Source organism: Mus caroli, unplaced genomic scaffold (assembly GCF_978045245.1).
Source record: "Mus caroli unplaced genomic scaffold, Mus_caroli_1 scaffold_6, whole genome shotgun sequence".
Lineage (NCBI taxonomy): Eukaryota > Metazoa > Chordata > Mammalia > Rodentia > Muridae > Mus > Mus caroli.
In genome coordinates, this window is record NW_028227261.1 from 68795695 (window position 1) to 68819815 (window position 24121).

A 24121-nucleotide genomic window follows, 5' to 3' on the forward strand; every position below is an offset into this window, starting at 1 on the left:
TGTGTGTGTGTGTGTGTGTGTGTTGAGGGTGGGTTTAGCTCTAAGACAGGCTTTCAAGTAATCTATCAAACTAGATACATCGTCAAACAGCCTTGAATACTGATCCTGCCAAGATCACAGGCGAGTACCTCTATGACCACCGGGTTCTACAATCAGTTTTTATAGAAGTAGTTATAATAAACATGGCACTTCAATATAATATCCACACACAGTAAATCATCAGGGGATTAGAAAAGTAATATCATTTTCAGAGAAAAATATCAACACAAATTTTTGAAATTAAGTCTTTGCAGCAGTTACAAAAAAAGAAATCTTAATGGACAATTAACAAACTATAACTACTAATCTTTTTTCTAATGATTTATTTTTATGTCTATATGAGGGTGTCATATCCTGTGGATTTACAGGCAGTTGTGAGCTGCAATATGAGTTATGGGAATTGAACCCAGGTCTTCCAAAAAAGCAGCCAGTCTTCTTAACTACCGAGCCATCTCTCAGCCTCCCACAATAGTTTTATTGGCTGGTTGGTTTGGTTTTTTTTTTCAACACAGCCTTGGCTGTCCTGGAGCTCACTGTGTAGACCACGCTGGCCTGGAACTCAGAGATCCACCTGCCTCTGCCTTCTGAGTGCTGAGTGCACCGTTACTGTCCAGCTATTGTTTTTATAAGCAGTGCTGGGAACTGAACCCAGAAGCTTGTATGTTAAACAAAGCAGGCCCATCTCCAGGGAGGGAGAAGAAAAGACTTCCCCCCAACCCCAATATTTGAGATAGGATCTCATGTAGCCTAGGTTGGTCTTGAACCTGGTATACAGACAAGGATGACCTCAATGTTTTAACCTTCCTGCTTCCACCTCCCAAGTGTTTGGATACAGTTATGAGTCACCACTTAGCTTCCACATACATATTTTAAAGAGGAATGCCCTTCCCTAAAGATGTTCATGTTTATAGTCATTCATCATTCAACATATGTCCTCTCTTAAACACACAATGCCTATTATCATAACGCCTCATGTTTTTATATCTAAATAAGATGTATAGGGCTGGTGAGATATCTCAGCAGTTAAGAGCACTGACTCCTCTTCCAGAGGTCATGAGTTCAAATCCAGAAACCACAGGGTAGCTCACAACCATCTGTAATGAGGAAAAGAAAAAAGAAAAAACCTATGGGCTAGACAGAGCAAGAGGGAGGAAATGGTTGGGGGAAGGGAGGAAGACTTTTAAATCTTTAAACTTAATCTTAAAATAAAAAATAATAAAACTATCAGAAACTTCACATTTCTATTGTGTACCATTTTTACCTTTAAATAAATGTAATTCCCTTTACCATACATAGCTAGAGAAAGTGACCATACCCAATATCTGTAAGGGGTGGTTTATCTCTCCCTCTCCTGTAACACAGGAAAAGCTCTGGGCTCTTCAGACTTCCATAATTCAAGTTTGCTTGGAGTGCGGATGGAGTGGCTTCAACACAGGTGTAACCTTCAGGTACAGTCTCCCCAGCTGATTTGATAATAACAGCAATGTCTGTGATTGGAGCTTTAGGGCCAATCGAGTTAGTATCTGTACGATTTATTTCTTGATCCAAAAGAGTGGATGTATCAGTGAGACCTGCCACAACGAAGTAGTCTGTCACTCTAGGTCCTTTGTCTTCTATCATGATGGCTGTTCTATTTCCTAGAAGAAGAGAGAATGTACCATTGGCTGGAAATACTTTACACTGATCAAAATTAAGACATTCCTGAGTTAGGAGTAATCAGCTATTATTCCTAAATCACATTTGTAACCAAACTTCATTTTGTACAAGCATTCTATCATCTTGTCAGCGTTTACCTACAACAAAATCTAGTACATTTGCAACACAACTATATTCATTTCATGTATCTATAGCTCTTCCTTTAAGATCATCAGCTGAGTATAGTGGCTTAACCTGCAGTCCAGCACTTGGAAAGATAAAACAGGAGGATTTTGAGTTTGAGGCCAGCACTACACAGTGAGATCCTGTTTCAAAACTTGAAAAAGGGGACTATTGAGGTGGCACAAGGAATAAAATATCTTCCTCAAAAGCCTAATGACCTCAGCTTGATACCTGAAACCCACAAAGGGAGAGAGCCAGTGCCCCTGCAATCTGTCCTCTGATCTTCACACTCACAATGTGGCACATACACACTACTATTCAGGCATACAAACTATTATTCAGTAAAGATTTATGCAATATTAATACTAGTTAGTACTATGGATGAATTTAAAAAAAGATGTGAAATTATTGTGAGTAGAAGCAACCAACCCCCCCCTGCCAAGAATGCACACATGATTCCATTTGTATTTTTGTTGCTCTTATTAGTGTGTGTATATATGTGTATGTATGTATGTATGTATGTATGTATGTATGTGTGTGTGTGTGTGTGTATATATGTGTATATATATATTTGAGACAAGGTTTACTGTGTAGCCCCTGGCACAGAACTGACCCTTTAGACCAAGCCTGTGTATCTGCCTCACCACTGCCTGGATTAAAGCATACACCACCATGCCTATATACATTTTAAATACTGATTGCAGAGATAGTTTAGTGGCTACTCTTCCAGAAAAGATAGGTTCAATTCCTAGTGCCTATATGTCAGTTCACACCTGTCTGTAACTCCAATTTTGGGGAATCTAATGCCTTCTCCTTGCCTCCTGAGTACCATGTATACATGGGACATAAACATACATACATGCATATATACATATGTACACAAAACATTCATACACATGTAATAAAAGTAAAATCATTCTGGGCTGGAGAGATGGCTTAGCAGTTAAGAGCATTAGCTGCTCTTCCAAAGGACCCAGGTTCCATTCCCAGAACCCACAGGGAGGCTCAAAACCATCTGTAACTCCACTCCCAGGGGATCTGACACCTTCTTCTGGCCTCCAAAGGCACTGCATAAATGTAGTGCAAAGGCATACAAGTAGGCAAAACACTCACATACATAAAGGGGGGTAGGGGGGACTTGTGAGATAGCTCTGCGGTTAAGAATGCAAGATGTTGCTGAAAGGACCCTGATATAGCTGTCTCTGGTGAGGCTATGACAGTGCCTGGCAAACACAGAAGTGGATGCTCATAGTCATCTATTGGATGGAACACAAGGCCCCCAATGGAGGAGCTAGAGAATGTACCCAAAGAGCTGAAGGGGTCTGCAACCCTATAGGTGGAACAATATGAAATAACCAGTACCCCGAGAACTTATGTCTCCAGCTGCATAGGTAGCTGAAGATGGCCTAGTCAGCCATCGTTGGAAAAAGAGGCCCCTTGGTCTTGCAAACTATATGTCCCAGTACAGGGGAACGCCAGGGCCAAGAAGTGGGAGTGGGTAGGTAGGAGAGCAGGGCAGGGGGAGGGTATAGGGGACTTTTGGGATAGCATTTGAAATGTAAATGAAGAAAATAATAAAAAATTGAAAAACAAAAAACAAAAAACCCACTGGCTGCTATTCCAGAGGTCCTGAGTTCAATTCCCAGCAACCACTGGATGGCTCATGACCATCTATAAAGAGATTTGATGCCCTATTCTGGTATACAGGTGTAGAGCCAGGCAGATCTTGGAGTTCAAGGCCAGCTGGGACTACCCGGAGAAACCCTGCCGAATGAATGAATGAATGAACGAATGATAGAAACTATATTGGTAGAAGACACTATGAGGAGATAATAATGAGGTAGAAGGAAATTTAGAATATTGATGGATATTTTCACTATCTTGATTTGACAATGTTTTCCCAAGTGTATAGACTTATATCTTTTAATATAATACTTGAGTTAGTTAATTATGGATATCATTATGGTAGTTTGAATAGGCTTGGCCCCCACAGATATATGTATTTGAATGCTTGACCCATACGGAATGGCACTATTCGGAGGCATGTCATTGTTGGAGGAAGTGTGTCACTGTGGGGGCAATCTCCTATGCTCAAACTACACCCAGTGTGGTACACAATCCCCTTCTGATGCCTGCAAATGAAGATGTAGAACTCTCAGCTCTTTTTCCAGTCCCTCTGCCTGCACACTGCCATGCTTCCCACCATGAATGATAATAAACTAGACTTCTGAAACTGTACACAAACCCCAGTTAAACATAAGAGTTGCCTTGTTCTTGGTGTCTTTTCACAGCAATAAAACCCTAAGACAATCATGCAATATATTTTGATTATATTTACCCCCCCCATGTTGTTCTGACTCCTCCCAGCTCTACCCAGACCATCCTTTCCACCTCACAACTGGTCTTTTGTTTTGAAGAAATAAAAACACTAAATCTAATTTGTGGTACCCACATACTAAGGGAGGTGAGGCCATCCACTACAGAGTGTTGACCCCCTGTGTTAACCTACCAGGAGCCACAACCCTTAAAGAAAATTGAGTCTCTCTCCACCAGAAGCCATCAACTGTCAATAGCCCTTCAGTTACAAGTGAGGGGTTTCGAAACCTCTAGCCCCTCTAAGATTCGTACATTTTAAGTGTGAGTTGTACACTTTATCCATTCTATTGTCTTCTCAAGTTTTTTATTAGCACATATTATACACAAAATGAGTTTCATTATGGCACTTTCATAAATGTATATAGTATGTTTTGATTTTATTTAAAATGCATTGCTGAGGAAAAGAGTACAGAACTTTATATATATATATATATATATATATATATATATATATATATACATGAAAAAAAGTAATTTATTTAGATACATTTATGGTTCACTATATATCCTTTCTCCTTAAATTGTCAGGTCTGTTGTTCTAGACTGTCTACTGTACATATGATTTGAATATTATCTTCTACACCAGTGATTCAAAGAACCCTGGTGTGAATACTGCACGTTGGTATCCTTCAGTTTTTAGTTGAGCACACTCTGTCTTTGTTTATTTGTTTGATTTCTAGGAAGAAATAGCAAATGAGAGTTGGCCATTTTAAGGTTCAGAGGATATAAAGTTATGAGCATATTAGCTCCTCAGCTCATATATGAGCTTTCCCTATGGGCACCAGTAAGTTTTCCTCAGCCAGTCTATGCAGAACAAAAAATAAATGTGATCACTTGTTGTAAATATCAAAGTGATATACTCTAAATTGCTGGAGGAGCCCATGGGCATGAGTGCACATCTGATCCTATTCAAGTCCAGGATTTTGATGGACAGTGTTCAATGGCAAGCCTCAAGGATTTAAAGCACCATCAACTTGGCAGTGTGACCTTGACTTTAAGCAATGTGACCACACCTCCCTGAGACTCAGTTTCCTAAGTATTAAATTGGTTCATGATACAATGTATTTCTTCAAGTAACTGTGAGGATAGATATATAAAGTACTTAAGATACTGGAGTACAGAACTTTTTAATAAGAGTAACTTAATAATAAATACTCCATTTTTCTACTGGTTTAGGTACATTTTAAAATCTATTATGTTTTATTTTCATTTTTGGACTATTTCAAATGTCTTCTAAATTGCTTTTTGAACCCCTCACTGACTGACACACACTTTGGTTTTTGTTGTTTGTTTATTTGTTTGTTTGTTTTCTAAGACAGGGCTTCTCTGTGTAGCCCTGGCTGTCCTGAAACTCATTCTGTAGACCAGGCTAACCACTACCTCTGAGGACTGGGATTAAAGTCATGCACTACCACCTCCCAGCCCACATTTTGTTTAAAAATGCATTAGTTAATTTCTAACCATGTGGGTCTTTTCTATATGTCATTCAATTTTTTTTTATTTTCAACTACTTGTAAGACAAATATTTTGCATAATTGAATTTCTTCAAATTACTGCATATTTCTTATTATCTCCTCAAATCACATATATTTTGCATTCAATACCTATCATATAACAACATATTAAGTAATAAATTCCACTTCTAATTATCTAGGCAGAGTAAAGTTACTATCTTGCAGCCCTGTGTTCTAGTTAGCATCATGACAACAGCAATATGGTGTGGAAACAGTTGGAGTAATGGCTCAATAGTTAAGAGCACCTGCTGTTTTTTTAAAAGACCCAGGTTTGGTTTCCAGCACCTACGTGGTGGCTCACAACTATGTAACTATTCCAGTTCCAGGGGACCTGATACCCTCTTCTGACCTCTGTAGGCACCAGGCACGTGCATATACGTACATGCACTCATACACATTTATTATTAAATTTATTAATTTATAAATTATTTAAATATCTATTAATAGGTCTTTAAAAAATAAAATAAAAGGGGTACTAATTTGGAAGAAGGAACACAGTCTGAAAATGGAGTAATGTGAGAATTCTGAGTGCTTGTGAGACAACTCCAAGAAAACAAGACAAAAAGTCTTGTAACCTCAGACCTTCAAAAGAGAATTATTCTTGGAATGTGTTTTTGTGTTCCTACCAGGCAGGTAGCAGATAGGAATGAGTTTGCTTCAGCTGTTGTTATTCATATGCCTCTATGGAAAACTATGTTTTTGCCATGTGTGGCTTGTCCTTGTGATCTAAACCTCAGAGTATAAATTGCCTCCCAGGCTCATGGGCCAACTAGAGCAGTAAACAAAGGGGATGCTCCAGGAGAGGATAATAAGAGGTTAAAAGGGTTTTGTTGCTGTTGTTTTTTGAAACAGAGTCTCATTATGTATCCCTGGCCAGCACAGAACTTGCTAGCAGACCAAACTAACCTTGAACTCTTGGAGATCTACTTACCTCTGCCTCTCTTATTTTTTAAGATTTATTTTTGGGGCTGGTGAGATGGCTCAGAGGTTAAGAGCACTGGCTACTCTTCTTAAAGGTCGTGAGTTCAATTCCCAGCAACCATGTGGTGGTTCACAACCATCTGCAATGTGATCTGATACCCTCTTCTGATGTGTCTGAAGACAGCTACAGTGTACTCATATACATAAATAAATAAATAATTTTTAAAAAGATTATGTTTTTATTTGTAAATTATGTGTCTTGGGGACTGGGGTGATGCTCAGAGATTAAGACGGCTGGCTGCTCTTACAGAGGACCTGGGTTCAATTCCCAGCTCACAAGTGTCTAATTTCCCAGATTCTCTTCTAGCCTCTAAAGGCACTGAATGCATGTAAAGCACAAATATACATTCAGACATATCATCCATAACATAAAATTAAAAATCATTTTAAAATATATGTATTGCCGGGCGTGGTGGCGCACGCCTTTAATCCCAGCACTTGGGAGGCAAAGGTAGGTGGATTTCTGAGCTCGAGGCCAGCCTGGTCTACAAAGTGAGTTCCAGGACAGCCAGGGCTATACAGAGAAACCCAGCCTCAAAAAAACAAAAAACAAACAAACAAACAAAAAAAAAACCAAAGAAAAACAAAAAATAAAAAATAAAATATATGTATCTGTGTAAGACTATATGCGCATGAGCTTAAAAGATCCTGAAAAGGCTAGAGCGTTTGAATTCTGAAGCTGGAGCTACAAGCTGTTTTGAGATGCCTGATGTGCTGGGAACTGAACCCAGGTCCTCTGAAAGAAAAGTCAGTGTTCTTAACTGCTGAGCTATCTTTCCAGTCCTGCACTTATTTATGTTTGATTTTTTTTCCCAGTGGGGGTGATGGAGGAGTGGGGATCAGTCACAGCAATCCTTTTATCCTTTGGCCTCATCCTCTGAAATGCCCAAATACTAGACATTTAACTCTTCACCATGAGCACTTCATACTGCATCTACCTTACGGCTGAACACTATTTCTCTGTGTATGTGTACCTCACATCTTTTATTCATTCATCTGCTTAGTGACACTAAGTTATCTCTATACCCTGCTGAAATGAGCCTGGGGTTAGGTATCACCTCAAGACAGAAACTTTACTCTGGCTATAGACGTTTGATTGCCAGACCATATAGTGGTTCTATTTTTAATATAATTTTGAGTAATCTTCCTAATTAATTTTCATGTTTGTACCAATTTACATTCCCACAGTGTCCCATGACTCTTTGCTCTAAACCTTGAGCAACTCTATGTAGCAAAAGCTTTTCTTCCTGTCTGTGTTTTAAAGACAGGGTCTCACTCTGAAACCCACACTAGCTAGAACTCACTCTGTAGCTCAGGATAGTCTCACACTCTCATTTGTCCTCCATCTGAAGGGATTACAGGGATACGTCATCATGCTCAGGTTTAACAAAGCTTTTTCTAAAGCCTACCTCCTCTTCCTTTTCCTCCTCTTCCTTCTTCCCCCACCCCTCCCCCTCCCTCTCCCTCTCCCTCTCCCTCTTTTTTCCAGGCTGGCCTCTCTTTCTGTCCTCTGCCTCCCACCCCCAACAGCTCTGATGAATTCTATCTGCTCTACCCCTTCTCCAGGTCCTCACTCCCCTCCTTTCCCCCAAATAAACTTCCCTTATACCAGGTCTGTCACATGGCCTAATTTCTCAGAAAGACACCTTGGCCCATGCCAAGTCAGGTACTCCACCTACCACCGCATTATATTTTATAACAGCTTCTCCCTCCTAAGTGCTGAAATTAAAGGCATGTGGTACAATGCCTAGTGCCCAGGGAATTCATTCATTAATGTAGACAAAACATTATTCAACTTACACAACAAAATATCATCCCCACAATTCCTCTGTTATCAAAATTTCAAAATTTGCCGGGTGTGGTGGTGCATGCCTTTAATCCTAGCACTTGGGAGGCAGAGGCAGGCAGATTTCTGAGTTCGAGGCCAGCCTGGTCTACAAAGTGAGTTCCAGGACAGCCAGGGCCACACAGAGAAACCCTGTCTCGGAAAAAAAAATTTTTTTTCAAAATTTATCTGCATGTTCCCATACCATGCAATTTTATCAAAGAAAGTACCATTTTATCAGTTATTGGCTACATTTAAACAATGCAAAAGAGAGGATTAATGGTTTCCTTTAGACAGCTCTATCAATACCACTTAAGTCAAAGAACTATAAAACTGAAGTCATTTTGAATAAAATCAGTTGACAGAACAATGACATTCTCCACTGTTGTGTCTGTGGCTCAAAGTTTTACACAAGAGCGATGTAAAAAGAGGCTGCAAACACAAATGCCTAAAAGTGCTTAGGCTAGCCTACAGAAAGTTAAAATGGACGGATTAAAGCAAGTTCCAGGCCTAGGCTGGACAGTGAGTTTCATTCACATCAGCAAAGGCTACTGACTGACTGAGGTCCTGTCTCAAGACAGCCAGAGCCAGAGGAGTAGAGGAGGGAAGGACTGAGGGGAGGGAGGGAGGAAAGGTGAGTGTGTGGGGATGAAGGAAGGAAAGAGGAAGAGGAAAAAAGAAAGAAAAGAGAAAGCCAGGCAGGATAAACAAGCCCTGGAAAGTAGAGGATGCAGGCAACCACTGCAAATAGGGTAAATCCATTTGTTAACTGACTGATCTACTTGGGAAAACTAGCTTCCGTTTTTGAATGTTATGCAAAGTTGAGCTGGCCAGGTGTAGTGGCAAACAGGGAAGATTCGCTGGAGATTGGGGCTGGCCACATCCAACAAGTAACATACAATGTTATCAGGAGAATAATACAAAAATCCATACCACCGTTTCAACTTTTCTTTAAATCTAAAACTATTCAAAAATTATAATTTTAAGGTTGAGGACATGCCTCAGTTACTTTCCTAGTTTGGGAGAAGTTCTGAGTTCAATCTACAGCATCACTAGAAAAAATTAAAATAATTTGATTTTCTTTAACTTTTTATTAAGGAGCAGGAAGTGCCCTTGAGTATGTGAACACAAGCCTGTGGAGGCCAGAGGTAGATCCTGGGTGTCTTCCTCAAGGGTTTTTCTGCCTTTTTTTTTTTTTTTTTTGAGTCAAGGTTTGTCATTGAACCTAGAGCTCACCAATTCAGTAGACTGGCCAGCAAGATGCTAGGGATCCCCACCTCCTTACCCTCTCAGTGTTGGGATTATGGGAGCACCTGGCTTTTTAATGTGGATGCTGGGAATCAAGTACTCTTGCTTGCACAGCAAACACTTTAGCACATGAGTCAATATCCCTGCTCCAATAATTTAAATATACATATATGTACATGTATGTTTTATTGACTTATTACATATGTATGTGGACAGTATTTACAACAGCAATAACAGCAGTCTACATGTCCATCAACTGGTACCAATATCCATCGGTACCACATGTCCAAAATGTAGTATGAGATATTTATTTACACAATTGAGTGGAGTAAGCCAGCCACAGACAAACATATGCAATATGGTTCTATTTCATTAAAATGCTTAGAACAGCAAATCTATAGAAGCAGAAGTGAATGAATAGCAGACTCAGGCAGGCAGGGATTCAAGAGAAATGCAGAAGGACTGCTAATGGACAGAAGGCTCCTGTTCAAAATGATGATATTCCACAAGAGCCAGGGATGGGAGCACAGGCCTATGACCCAGCCCTACAGAGAAAAAGAGAGGAGAATTGGAGATGTAAAAGCCAACTGGGGAAAATGAGATCCTGTCTCAAAACAATTAATAGGTACCAGAACAGTTTTCAACCTAGGGGTCATATATCAGATATTTATATTATGATTCATAATAGTAGCAAAATTCCAGTTATGAAAGGGCAACAAATATAACTTTATGATTGGGGTCACCATAACGTGAGAACTGTAGTAAAGGGTTGCAGTAGTAGGAAGACTGAGAACCACTGTGCTGGAGATGGCTCAGCAGGTTAAGAGTGCTTGATGCTTTCCAAAGAACTGAGTCCAATTCCCAGAAACCATGTGAGGAGGTTCACAACTACCTCTAACTCTAGCTCCAGGAGATCCAACATCCTTTCATGGCCTCTGTGGGTACCTGCACTCATATGTACACAGTCAAATGCAGATACACATAAGAAGAAATTTTTTGAAACCTTTAGGTTCTTGTTGTCTGAGTGGTATTTTTTGTTGTTTTTGCTTTAGATTTATTTACCTTGCATACAGCATTCTGCCTGCATGTATGCATGCAGACCAGAAGAGGGCACCAAGTTTCCTTATAGATGGTTGTGAGCCACCATGTGGTTGCTGGGAATTGAACTCCAGACTTCTAGAAGAACAGCCAGTGCTCTTAACCTCTGAGCCATCTCTCTAGCCCAAGAAGAGATTTTTTAAAAAAACTGTGTGTATGTGTGTCCTTCCTGCTGGTATTCTGTCTGGACTCCACCGCCACAGTTACCTGGCAGCAGCCAAGTATGCTTCTCCCCACAGTTACCTGGCAATAGCCAGGTAGGCCTGGCCTACTATAAAAGGGGCAACTGGGCCCCTCCTCCCTCTCTTGCTCTCTTGCCCCCTTCCTCCCCCTCTCTCCCCATTCCCTTCCCCCCTCTCTCCACATGGTCATGGCCAGCCTCTACTTCTCTACTCTCTCCTTCTCTCTGCCTTTCTCTGCCTCTGCTACCCTCTTAACTCCCCTACCCATGCCCTAAATAAACTCTATTCCATGCTATATCGTCATGTGGCTGGTCTCTCAGGGGGAAAGGATGCCTTGGCATGGGCCCACTGAGGCACCCACTTCCCCTACACCCCCACAAAACATATATTAATATTTCGTTGTCTTTTTATGATCACAACATTGGTGTACTGTGACTGAGATCCAGAAACTCTGCAGGTTTGCATTCCATCTCAGCCACAAGCCCAGGTCTGGTAAGCCCTCATCCTCGACTGGTCAGAGTGACCATCTGCATGGTCCCAGAGACAGTTTCTTTTTTGAGGCTGAGAATTCCAGGCTAGGCCTGGAAAACTGCTCTTTAGCTTAGCGGCTCCAGCTCTGAGCATTACAGTTTCTTTCTTGCAACTGAGAATTCCAGGCTGCCCTCCTCCCCCTCCTGCTAGCTCCCTCAGCCCACTCACACTTGGTGCTGCCAAGCACCCCTGCCTCAGCAGCAACTGGCCCCTGGGGCCACAGGTACGCTGGCCAGGCACTGTGCAGCTACAGCCACCACCTGTAACTCGGTGCCTACCTATCCAGGTTCCTACACCCCTGGCTGTTCTCATGGCCAGCATGCTCAGCTTGGTCACAGACTTAAATCTGCCTGGACAAACTCATTTTCTGTCACCACGATCTTTTTTTTTTTTTTTTTTTTTTTTGGTTTTTCGAGACAGGGTTTCTTTGTGTAGCCCTGGCTGTCCTGGAACTCACTCTATAGACCAGGCTGTCCTCGAACTCCCAAGTGCTGGGATTAAAGGCGTGTGCCACCACTGCCCGGCTCAAATGTACATCTTAAGAAAAATGTGACTTTCTCCCAAATGTACTTAATCTTATTATCTACTTGTAATAATGTGTTCCAACATCTTGACAAGTCCGGGCACTTGCTACATCCAGGACAGCTCCAGAGAAGCAACCTTCAGATGCTCCAATCTCCTCTCAGACACAAACGCTTCTTACTGGACCTGTTCCTTCCGACCTATGCTCAGATGGCCCCACAGACCCTGGACAGCAAGGAAGCAGCCAACTCTGGACAAACATCCCCCATACCCATCCCTCTAGGTTCCCCAGAGACACGCTGCTCCAATGTCAGCATGAAGCAGCTAGGTATCAACACTATTCCTGCTTCACCATCACCTCTTCCTAATTTTTTCTTTTTTAACTAAACCAAAACGGGGGAATATTGGCATTCTGTCTGGACTCCACCCCTACAGTTATCTGGCAGTAGCCAGGTATGCTCCTCCCCAGTTACCTGGCAACAGCCAGGTAGGCCTGGCCCACTATAAAAGAGGCTGCTAGGCCCCTCCTCCCTCTCTTGCTCTCTTGCCTCTTGCCCGCCCCCCCCCCAATTCCCTTACCCCCTTCCTCCACATGGTCATGACCAGCCTCTACTTCTCTACTCTTTCCTTCTCTCTGCCTTTCTCTGCCTCTGCTATCCTCTTAACTCCCCTCCCCATGCCCTAAATAAACTCTGTTCTATACTATACCTTCGTGTGCTAGGTCCCTCAGGGGGAAGGGATGCCTTGGCATGGGCCCACCAAGACATCCCCTTCCCCTACACCTTACCTTCCCACACCCAGCCAGAACATATTCTAATATTTCTTTCTCTTTTTATGATCACAACACTTCCTAGTTCTGATTGCTTAAAAACATACCCAGAGCCAAACGGTGGTGTCTTACTCCTTTAATTCCAGGACTAGGGAGGCAGAGGGACATAGATCTCTGGGTCTTAGGCAGCCTGGTCTACAGAGTTCCAGGACAGCCAGTAGTCACAGGTCCTAGGTTAATGAGTCTCCCATAATTCAAACTGTGGATGATCTCTGAATCAAAATGTGTGGCAGAAACTGGGGGCATGATTCAGGTGTAAACTGCATACAAAAAGACAAAGAATGGTAGCAATAGATTACAATTATAATACATTAAATGCAAGCCCATTCTGATCCTACAAAATGAAGGTCAGAAGACTTTTTACAATACAATGTCAAATGGTGGGCTGGAGAGATGGCTCAGCAGGTAAGAACATTGACTGCTCTTCCAGAGGTCCTGAGTTCAATTCCCAGCAACCACATGGTGGTTCACAAGCACCCATAATGAGATCTGATGGCCTCTTCTGGTGCATCTGAAGACAGCTACAGTGTACTTATGTATAATAATAAATCAATCTTTGGGCCGGAGCAAGCAGGGACTGAGCGAGTAGGGCTGACAGAAGTGAGCAGGGCTGATCAGAGCGAGCAGAGGTCCTAAAAATTCAATTCCCAACAACCACATGAAGGCTCACAACCATCTGTACAGATACAGATACAGTGTACTCACATACATAAAATAAATAAATAAATCTTTTTTTAAAAAAGAATGTCAAATGGTGTGGGTGGGGAAAAGGAATAATAGAAAATAACCATTTTGTAATCACATATTCAGATTCAAGCAAGAGTTAAGGATTACTAAGTGTCAGGTTTCACACCTGGGACAAAGGGCTGAGGTGCCTATCTAACATATCAAAGTGGACCTGGTTACCAGGTTCTCTCTGCATCCCTTAGTCTCTACCTAACACGGGATCTTCCTGGCTAGCATACCCTGGCCCCCAACCCCACTGAACTCCAGTCCAGTGTCTGAACTGGGCCTATGGTCCTCCAGCAGCCCTTTCCTAGATAATCAGCCATTCTAGTTACCCCTTCACTTTTGAGCTCCCAGTTGCTGCACCTGTTTCTCCTCTCTCTTCTTCCTCCTTCCCAGGACTTCCCCCTTTCCCTTCCCCTTCTCCTCACATGACTCAGAGTCATGTCCACTCTGCACTCTCCCAGATGTCCCTGTCTCTGGCTACATGCTCCTTTTTATCTATAACTTTCTCCTCCATCACACCTAGGAGAGACACGCCCTTTCCTTTTTTATTTATGTTGGCATTCCTTCTAGCCTTCACCCAACAGTTACCTGGCAACAGTCAGATATGCCTGGCTTGCTATAAAAGGAGCTGTTAGACCCCTCCTCACTCTCTGACCCTTCCTTCTCTGAGTCTCTTCTCTCTCTGACCCCTTTTCCTTCTCTCCTCTTCCCTTCTTCTCCATTTGTTCCTGGCTGCCCTAGCTCCTCTGTCTTTCTCTGTCTCTACTCCCTTCTGAACTCCCCTTCCCATGCCTTAAATAAACTCTATTCCACACTATACCCTGGTACAATGGCTGGTACCTCAGGGGGAAGGGATACTTCAGCATGGGCCCACTGAGGCACCCCTCTCACCTCACCATACCATGCTCTATAAAACATATCCTGGTCTTTTTTTTTTTTTTTTTTCGAGACAGGGTTTCTCTGTATAGCCCTGGCTGTCCTGGAACTCACTTTGTAGACCAGGCTGGCCTTGAACTCAGAAATCCGCCTGCCTCTGCCTCCGGAGTGCTGGGATTAAAGGCATGCGCCACCACGCCCGGCTTCCTGGTCTTTTTAAAATAAAACACAACAATTTCTTTTTCATTCAAAGAAAACTGAACAAAAGTCCACTAGAAACTGTACAGACTAACATGTTAATGTTAGTCTGGTGACAGAAGATATGCCTGCAACTCCAGGTATATCAAATGCCAAGTACAACATAAGAATCTTGAGTATAAGGATGGCCTGGACCAATAAATATGGAGCTCCAGGCTAGCTCCATATTTAGAAAAGATCATGTCTCAAAAATCCAAACAGACAGATGGGTCAGTGAGACAGCTCAGTAGATTAAGGCACTTACCACTATACCTGACAGTCTGGGTCTACAGGCCTCAAATGGTAGAAGGAGAAACCAATTCCTGCGAGTTGTCCTCTGACCACCACACAGGTACCATAGCAACCATATATACATACATACACACAAATGTTTATTAAAAAAAAGTCAGAGATGGCCCAGTGATTACAGTTCTTGCCCCACAAGCAAGAGTTCAATCCCCAGAACCTATGTAAATAAATTCTGAATAGGCTTGGTGGCCTTCCTATAATTCCACCTCTGAAGGCAGAGATGGGAATCCCAGAATAATTGGGCTTCTGAGACTAGCTGTATGTGAGCTTTTGGTTTGATCCTGCCTGGTAAGAAAACGGTGGAAGAAAAATTAAGGAAGATTCCCTGATATCAACCCCCATCCTCTATATGCACACTCACATGCCTGTATGCACACCTCTACTCATAGAGGTGCTTCACACATGTAAACACATATAAACACACATATGCAAACACAAGCACATGAAAAAGTTTTAAAATAGTGACATGGAAAACACACACACACACACACACACACACACACACACACACACGCCAGATTTATCTTTAATCTCAGTATTCCAGAGAAGAGGCTATTGGATCTCTCTAAGTTCAAGGCCACGCTAGCCAGAGCTACACAGTGAAAGACCCTGTCTGTGTGGTTGGAAAGGAACTCTCCAAATAATTGAAAGTCACACTTCAAGCCAGGTGTAAAGGCTAAGGCAGAAACAATTTTGCAAGTTTAAGGCCAGCCTACCCTATAGAGTGAGACCCTGTCTCAAAAAGAAAAACAAAACATACAGGATGGAGAGAGGGCTCTGTGTTATAAGAGTTTAAGAGCACCAACTGCTCTTACAGAGGACCTGGTTTGATTCCCAGCACCCACATGGCAGCTCACAACCATCTGTAACTCCAGTCCAGGGGATATACATTAAGGCAAAAGACCCATACACATAAAATTTAAAAATTAAGCCAAGCGTGGTGGCATATGCCTTTAATCCCAGCACTTGGGAGGCAGAGGCAGGTGGATTTCTGAGTTTGAGGCCAGCCTGGTCTACAGAGTGAGTTCCAGGACAGCCAGGGCTGTACATAGAAACCCTGTCTCAAAAAAAAAAAAAAACCAAGAAAAGAAAAAACAAAAAACAAAAAAATTTAAAAATTAAAGAAAATGTTGAGATTACAGGTAAGAATAGTCTTCCAGGAAAAAAACAATTGACCTGTTATGTAATAAAAGAATTATTTTATAAGAGAAGAAAGCTTAAGACCAGTTAATTAAGTCTTCTACCTGCAAAGTAAAGAGCCACACAGGCCTCCAACACACCTTATGTTACCATGTGTTACAGTCCACAGAGCGACCATGGTGTCCCACTGATCATGGAAAAACTAAATTACTGAATAATCCCTTTTTAAAGCACATGCATAACATCTGTCTGTTTTGTGTGGGAGGGAAGCACAGGCATCCCAGCACAAGGAGGAAGTCAGATGACAACTTTGCCGGAACCAGTTTCTCTCTCCACCATGCAGGAGCTGGGGATCAAATTCAGGTTGGCAGCTTGGCACAAGTAACCTTACCCACTGAGCCATCTCACTAGCCATCTGAATAATTCACCTTTCTATATATTAAAATCTCCTATGTAGGGGCTGGGAATCTAGCTAAATTCTGATGTACATGATCACCATGTAAAAGAAGGCTCCAAATGTAATGTACAGGACCCTTTAAAAAAATCCACCTTCTGTTTTGTTCCATTAGCCAATTCCCAAGCAACCTCCAGTTAACTGTGATAGGTCTGTGTTTTGATCTTGTAAACCCCCTCTCTACACTCTTTCCAAAACAAAATAAAGCTTTTCAGGTTTATTCATTCAGGAGGAAAGTGGGGCTTGTTTAGTGGCACATACTTCTAATCATGGCATGCTAAAGAAAGAATTGCCATGAGTGCGAGGCCCATCCATGCATACTGTGAACTGCAGGCCAGCTTGGGACATACAGCAAGGAAAATCTCATTCAATAAACAAATAAGAACAAAATGTTTGAGAGGGAGCCAAATGGAGATTTTTGTTCACAAGTACTTTTTTTTTTAATTTTTTAAAGGATTTATTTATTTATTATATGTAAGTACACTTACAATGTAGCTGTCTTCAGACACTCCAGAAGAGGGAGTCAGATCTCGTTACGTATGGTTGTGAGCCACCATGTGGTTGCTGGGATTTGAACTCCAGACCTTCGAAAGAGCAGTCGGGTGTTCTTAACCACTGAGCCATCTCACCAGCCCCACAACTACTTTTTTTTTTTTTTTGGTTTTTCGAGACAGGGTTTCTCTGTGTAGCCCTGGCTGTCCTGGAACTCACTCTGTAGACCAGGCTGTCCTCGAACTCAGAAATCCTCCTGCCTCTGCCTCCCAAGTGCTGGGATTAAAGGCGTGCGCCACCACCACCCGGCTCCACAACTACTTTTTTAAAAAGATGTATTTCTGTGTCTGAATGTCTTACCCCCGTCAGGGTCAGAAGAGCCGGAAGACCTGACAAGCTCCTGGAACTGGAGGTTACATGTGGGCGTTGGGAACCAAACCCAGGTCCTTTGCAAGAACAAGTGTTCTTATCTGCAGAGCCATTTCTCCAGCCCCAGAACTACTTTCAAGCACAGTACAGGGGAATCGGGAGATAGCTAGTTCTGTGAGTAAAGAAGCTTATTGGTGAGCTTTGTCCAGAAGTAAAACAACAAATATACTCAACACAGATGGGCAGATATCACTTGGGAAGCAAAATAGAAGGACAGCTACTAGTACATGAATTTGAGGACTGATGGTGGACACTCCTCTGGCATCTGCAGGCAGTTACACTCACATATACATACCTACACTCAGACACATACATGTACATGATCAAAAATAATAAAAATAAAACTTTAAAGACAAAAAGAAAGGCAAACGTAACCATAAGGAAGCAGGAAGGGCAAGTGGCAGGAAGGCTGGAGAGATGGCCGGACAGTTAATACTTGCCACTTTCCAAAGGACCCAAGCTGAGTTCCCAGCACCACAGACCTCAGATCTAATCTATTCCTTCAGCCTCCTCAGGTATCACTGAATGTACATTTTAGCAATTTTAACAGAGAGAAATCTAGAGCAACAAAAAAATCAAGAGCCATCATGGTGGCACACACCTATGATCCTATCACTCGGGAATCAGTGGCAAGCAGGAGGGTCTGGAATCCACGGCCTGACTGTGATTGATTGGCCCAGCTATCTATACTACAGTTCCCATATAATCTCACCAGTGCATAGCCACCTCCACTACACAGCTACCCTCTTCAGAGTGTTAGCTGTGTTAATAACTGGAGAATGTGCAATGTCCACACACTGTCATCATCTAGAGTCTCTAGTGCACAGGGTCCCTCTTGGTGGTATTAATCCTATGGCTTTGAACAGATGAATAGTACACACATCTACTATTATAGTTTCACAAATATTTTCTGTGCTTTGCCTTTTTCCCCCACTTCTTTTACCTACTCCCCTTTGTTGTTGTATTTCTTTTCCTTACTGCTTTTTTGAGACAGGGTCTCATAGCCCAGATTGGCTTTGAACTCATAACTCTCTCACTTCAGTCTCCCAAGTACTAGGATAACAGGCATGCACCCAAACCACACCATGTTGTTCCTGGGGCTTTGTTTTTGTTGTTGTTTTGTTTTTTCCTTTGTTTTCATTTGTCTAATTTTTTATTGTTTATTTATTTGTGTATGTAGGTGAAGCACATGGTATAGCGCATGAATGTAGATCGAAAGACAACTTGCAGGAGTCGCTTTGCTCCCACCATGTGGGGCCTAGGGATCAAATTCAGGTCATTAGGGTTGGTAACAAGTGCCTTACATGCCCAGCTGTCTCACTGGCCCTTACTTTGTTTTCTGAGGCAGGATCTTGACTAGCCAGGCTGGCCTCAACCTTACCCTAAGCTCCAGCTAGTCTTGATCCTCCTGTTGCCATCTTCTAACTACTGGGGTTACAGGCATGTGCGTTCATGCCCAGCTATATGATCCCAGTTACCGTTCTCCCTCTTAGTGCAGGGCCACTAAATGTCTAAACTACATATGTGAGCTGGAGGTGTGACTTAGCGGTCGAGACAATGTCCACCATGTATGAGGCTCTGGGTTTAACTAAAAACATCATAGTACAGCGCACAAGTTATGAATGAGAACTGCACTGCCTTCCCTCCACAGCAGTAATGCAAGCAGCAGCAGCCAAACAGGGACAGAAAAACGCCATCCAACTCGAAAGGAGAAAGTATCTCCAGCTTTCTTAGCAAATACTACGAATGTACTTGGTAAAAAAAGAAAAAAGAGATATAAGAGCAATTGGAGGGAAAATGAAAGTCTGAGCAGACCACAGTGAGGACGACCTGCAAGCCCTGCACTTGGGAATAGGAGGCAGAAGAGTTTAAGGTCATCCTCAGCTGTGTGGTAAGTTCAAGGTTACCTAGGCATTTACCTCTTCCAGCATTTACGACAACAGCAAGCATAGGCTTGCCTAAACTATATACCAGGACTTTATACATCCCCTCAATGCCCTCTCCCCCCAAAAAGTAGGCATGCCTTTAGTCCCACACTAAGGCAAAAGCAGGAGGATTATAGAAAATTCAAGGCCTTCTTCCCACAAACACTATTATAAATCTTAAATAATAATAATAATAAAGTATCTAAATTTGGAATTCCTTATACCATGATGCTAAAAGACCTCTTTTCCTAGGCTATCATACAAGGCATTCCTCCCTGATTTTCAACTGTCTTTTTTGGTGCTCTGTTGTTTCTTCTAAACACAGTGTCACCACTTAACCCAAGCTGTCATGGAATGCTGGGTAGAAAGGCTGGCCTCACTTCTACACAGTCATCCGGCCTCCACCTTCCAAGTGCTGGGGGGATTTCAAGAATGCAGCACCACACCTGGCTTCCCAAAGTTTAACTGCTAAAGAAACTTCCCATTCCACCAAGGCATCCCACTGATACAAATCTATAACACAGACCATCTGAAAGAAGCCATGGCTTGTGCAGCACAGTCCTTAAAAAGGTAACATTTTAATTCATGTGTTATGAAAACTTGTGACCTAATTTTCTGCAAGCATTTTCTACTAGAAGTTCAAGTTATAACAGACACTCTGTTTTCAGATCAGAGCAGTCGGATGAGAGAGACAACTGCCACTGACGCAGCTGCTTTCTTTTTCCCTTTACAACCTGTACCTAAGGTTCAAGAACAAGGCAAAATGTAACTTTCAAAGTGAGCAGCGAAGCCAATGTGGTATTTGTCTTAGCAGGGAACACCAATGAAAATATGAGATGCTTCAGTCTAAACTGGCAGGTATACAAAAAAGCAAAAGTGCCTTGTCATTACTTACCATGCAAAAGTTACAAACTGCAGGTTCCTATGATGCAGTATGTGTTTCCTTAGACAGAGCTCCTGCCCAAATAACCATCCAAACCTGCCATCCTCAACTGTCACAGCCTACACAACGTGGGCGGCAGTTCCTTGCACTTTAAAACATTTGATTTTAAGAATAGTCTCCACCCACTTTTCCACAAATTTCTTCAGCTACAAGCTCAAGTCTCAACGCTGTATTTATTCCCACCAGAACGCACTCATTTACAAATTACACAGGAGTAAATTATTAAAATACAAATCATCAACATTTCTGACACATCTTTTCTATTATTCAAATACACAAACAATTATACTCCAAGCAAGGCACTACTGGCCAAAAATCAAATGACATGGAATCATTTCACTAAGAGCGGTAATAAAGACGATTAGACCCCTTAATCTCAACCCAGTACTTTATAAATAGTAAATAGTCAAAGGAGTGGACTGAATAGCAGGAAACCTTTTGCCACTAACTAAAAGAGCAATCCAGTAAGAGGTAGGTCATATTCATGAGCACAAGTCTAAGATTATGTCTGAGATTTCTGAGTTCCCAGTCTTACATCAAGAAGGCAGTTTGCTAACTTTTTAACATTAATATTGAGAACAAAGCAGAAAATATAGCGGGTTTTATGGTTATAATGACTATGATAAAAAGTTTTCCTTTTGCAATTCTTTTTTAACAAAAAAGTCACATAATGAGTTCTAGATTCGAGGTAGTTTAGTATATTTACATGGTTATCAAGTCAAATCAAATGTTTACTGAAAACCTGGCCAACAAGACACTGCACCTAAGGATCTTTTCTAGCTTGCTTCTTGGAAGCATGGTGAGAGACGGGAAGACCTATTTCTAGGGACTCGAGTTTGCACATAATTAAGTAGCCTAAGTACGTCAACTGCTCAGACTACGTGCATGACCTCTCTAGACACAATCGCACAGCAAGTTGTACTTTCAGTAAGGGGGAATGACACCTTCTCTCACATTTGCTCAAGTAACTACAGTAACTGCCTTAAATTTTCCCGTGTGAAACCAACGAAATTTGAAGGGAAGCGGGGGTTGGGGGGGGCATTTTAAAAACTGGGTCATTCCTTATTTGTTCTCTCCAAGCACATTCTTCGGAAGGGAAACGGCCTAGGAATCACAAAAAGGAGAGGGGGAAGACGTGACAGCATCTCCAAAGCTTTAAAGTTACGGCTCTTACAAGAGTCTGCACTTAGGGGCTCATTAGTTGGCTTTATTTGAGTTTAGTCACTCCAGAGCTGAATGGAGCCTTCCTATAAGTTATCCCCAACAAAGCAACCCTAAACACCAGCCACGGTCCGGCAGAGGAGGAAATGCCCTGGATTCACCTGCGGCACCTGCCTGCACCCCGGTACCTCCACCTCCGCAGCGTCCACGGATCCTTACGCTCCACCCCAGCCTCCACCGCTCAGCACCCCGCCGGCCGGGCCAGAGCCTGAGAGCCTGGTTCCCGCCTCACCCCGGCGGCAGAGGCCAGGCCCGGTCCCTGCACCGAGCCGATCCTCTCGAGGCCCTCCGGCCGCAGCCTCTCCGAACGGCAGCCCGCGGGCTCCGGGGACCTCCCGCCCACTCACTCAGCGACTAGGCCAGCCTGCCGCTCCCCTCCTCCCGCGCAGTCCCGCACGCTACCTGAGCAGCCTGGTGGCGCGGGAGGAATCGGGCAGGGCGGCGGTGCGGACTCACCTGCGCCGGCCCAGTCGGCGACTGTCCGACACCGGAGCTTCCTGGGGTGAGAAAGCGCCGGCTACGCGGCCTGGGCACCCTCCGCTGGCAGGGCCGGGACTCCGGGGCCCCTCTGCGCCTGCGCCTCCGCGCGGCCGGGTCTCCAGGGGACAGCCTGCAGCGAGGGCAACTGCCGACCGAAGGACTCGCGAGCCGCCGGCGCTGCGGGAGGACCAACGTCTAGGCACTGCCCGGGGCGAGACTGTCCGGACCACGGACCGCCATGTTTCTGTTCCCTACTCTTTTTTGCCTTCCCTTCCTTCCGCTCTTTTCCACAGAACACCACTTTCCCTCCCTCTGTCCCTCTCCCTTTCCTTCTGCGGGGGCGGTAGAAAGGACGCCGGGGGTGGGGTCCGAGGTCGGACCCGCCCCGCTAGAGCCACGCCCCTGTGGTTGGGCTCCGCCCAGAGGTTGACCCACGCCCCCAGACTCCTACCAAGCCTCAGGCTCAGGCCACGCCTCTGCGCTTGTGCCCCGCCCCGTGAGCGCCCTCCTCCTGGCAGAATTCTGGCCGACCTCGGGGCGCTCCTTAGAATCCCGACGCCGAAGAGAGAGTCCTCCAGCTCTCCCGGCGCTAGTTGTAACCTTTCTGTTTGTTCTGCGGTTTTTTGTTTTGTTTTGTTTTATTTTGTTTTGTTTTGTTGCGGTTGCCTGTGGCAGGTGACTACCGCCTCTCCAGGCTCCGGTTTTCAGAGAATGAGAAAGTGACATAGAATAGCTCAAGGTCAATGAAAGAAAAAAAAAAAAAAAAAAGCCAAGAGAGGCTTGCAGTTTCTCTTTAGTAGAGGCTGGAAGTTCCACCCATAACTGTGTGACCCCAAAGTCTGAGTGACACTGGAGGGCTGCCCTTCTCTAAGCCATCCAAAGACATCTGAGAGACCTTAGCTGCATTGTCTTTCTCTACTTCTGCCCAGATTTTGATAACGCCAAACGTGTAACTCTTTAGTTTAGATAATCGTAATTTGCTGCCTCTCAAAGGTAACCTAGATCTCGAGGTAAACATTCTGAAGCTGATGGTTGTGAGCCTCAGGACAGAGTGCTGAGGATTTAACTGTGGTCCTAAAGAGAGCAGCAAGAACTCTGAAATAATAATCTCTTTAGCACCCAGTTTTCAGTTCTGCAGGTACTGAAGGACGGAATTGGAGAGTCTTCGCTGTAATGAAATTTTGACAAAATATTTTAATTTGTTTTGTTTGTTTGGCAGAGGGTAAGGTGGTGCATAGGGTCTCGCTATTTAGCCCTGGCATTTCCTGCAAGTCTTATTTGTAAATCAGGCTGGCCTTAAACACTCACCCTCCATTGCTGGAATTAAAGACTTGTGCTACCACTTGGTGACAATTTTTTTAGGGTATCAATTTTTCAAGGAACAAATAGCTTAAAATAAGTTACAACTTTTTTCCTCTTGGCAAAGGACAGATTAGGCGGCAGGGGTGGTGTAGGGGGGTGGTGTGTAGAACAAAAGTGACTGATGTTTTTGAGTATGTCTTAGTGAAACCCTTTTCTTTGTATGCTGTTAAAAATTTCATTAAGCCGAGCAGTGGTGACGCATTCCTTTAATCTCAGCACTTGGGAGGCAGAGGCAGGCAGATTTCTGAGTTCGAGACCAGCCTGGTCTACAAAGTGAGTTCCAAGACAGCCAGGGCTATCTATACAGAAAAAAACCTTGTCTCGAAAAACAAAAAGTTGATTAAATTATTTTAAAGATGTGTGTGTAGCGGGTGAACTCCCATGTTCATAGTGGTCACTTTGTTGAGAATTTCTCTTTCATTTGCTCACGGTTCTTGCTAACAAGTGTAATAGTGTTAAGTCTGGTTGATATGTGCCTGGTTGTCTATTTCTGAAGTTAACTGCAGGTTTGTAAAGTTTTGGCGTTTGACTTCTATAGCAGACACCATTTTCCTAACC

The 24121-nt window shown here is 43.2% G+C and overlaps 1 protein-coding gene across 4 annotated transcripts in view; it reads right to left on the reverse strand.

Annotated features, from left to right (window-relative positions):
* Dennd4c (DENN domain containing 4C) overlaps positions 1-22524 on the reverse strand; it is a 95210-nt gene extending 72686 nt beyond the window's left edge. For 2 of the 4 annotated variants that reach the window (XM_029475927.2, XM_021159971.3), the window contains exons 1-2: positions 22178-22524; positions 1355-1676 (exon numbers count right to left, since the gene is read on the reverse strand). In XM_029475927.2, the coding sequence (XP_029331787.1) occupies positions 1355-1659 (305 nt within the window). In that variant the 5' untranslated portion in view covers positions 1660-1676; positions 22178-22524. Of the gene's footprint in view, positions 1-1354; positions 1677-22123 lie in introns of all 4 variants that reach the window. The other 2 variants (XM_029475926.2, XM_085839193.1) reach the window with 2 other exon arrangements.
* Between the last annotated feature and the right edge of the window lie 1597 nt (positions 22525-24121).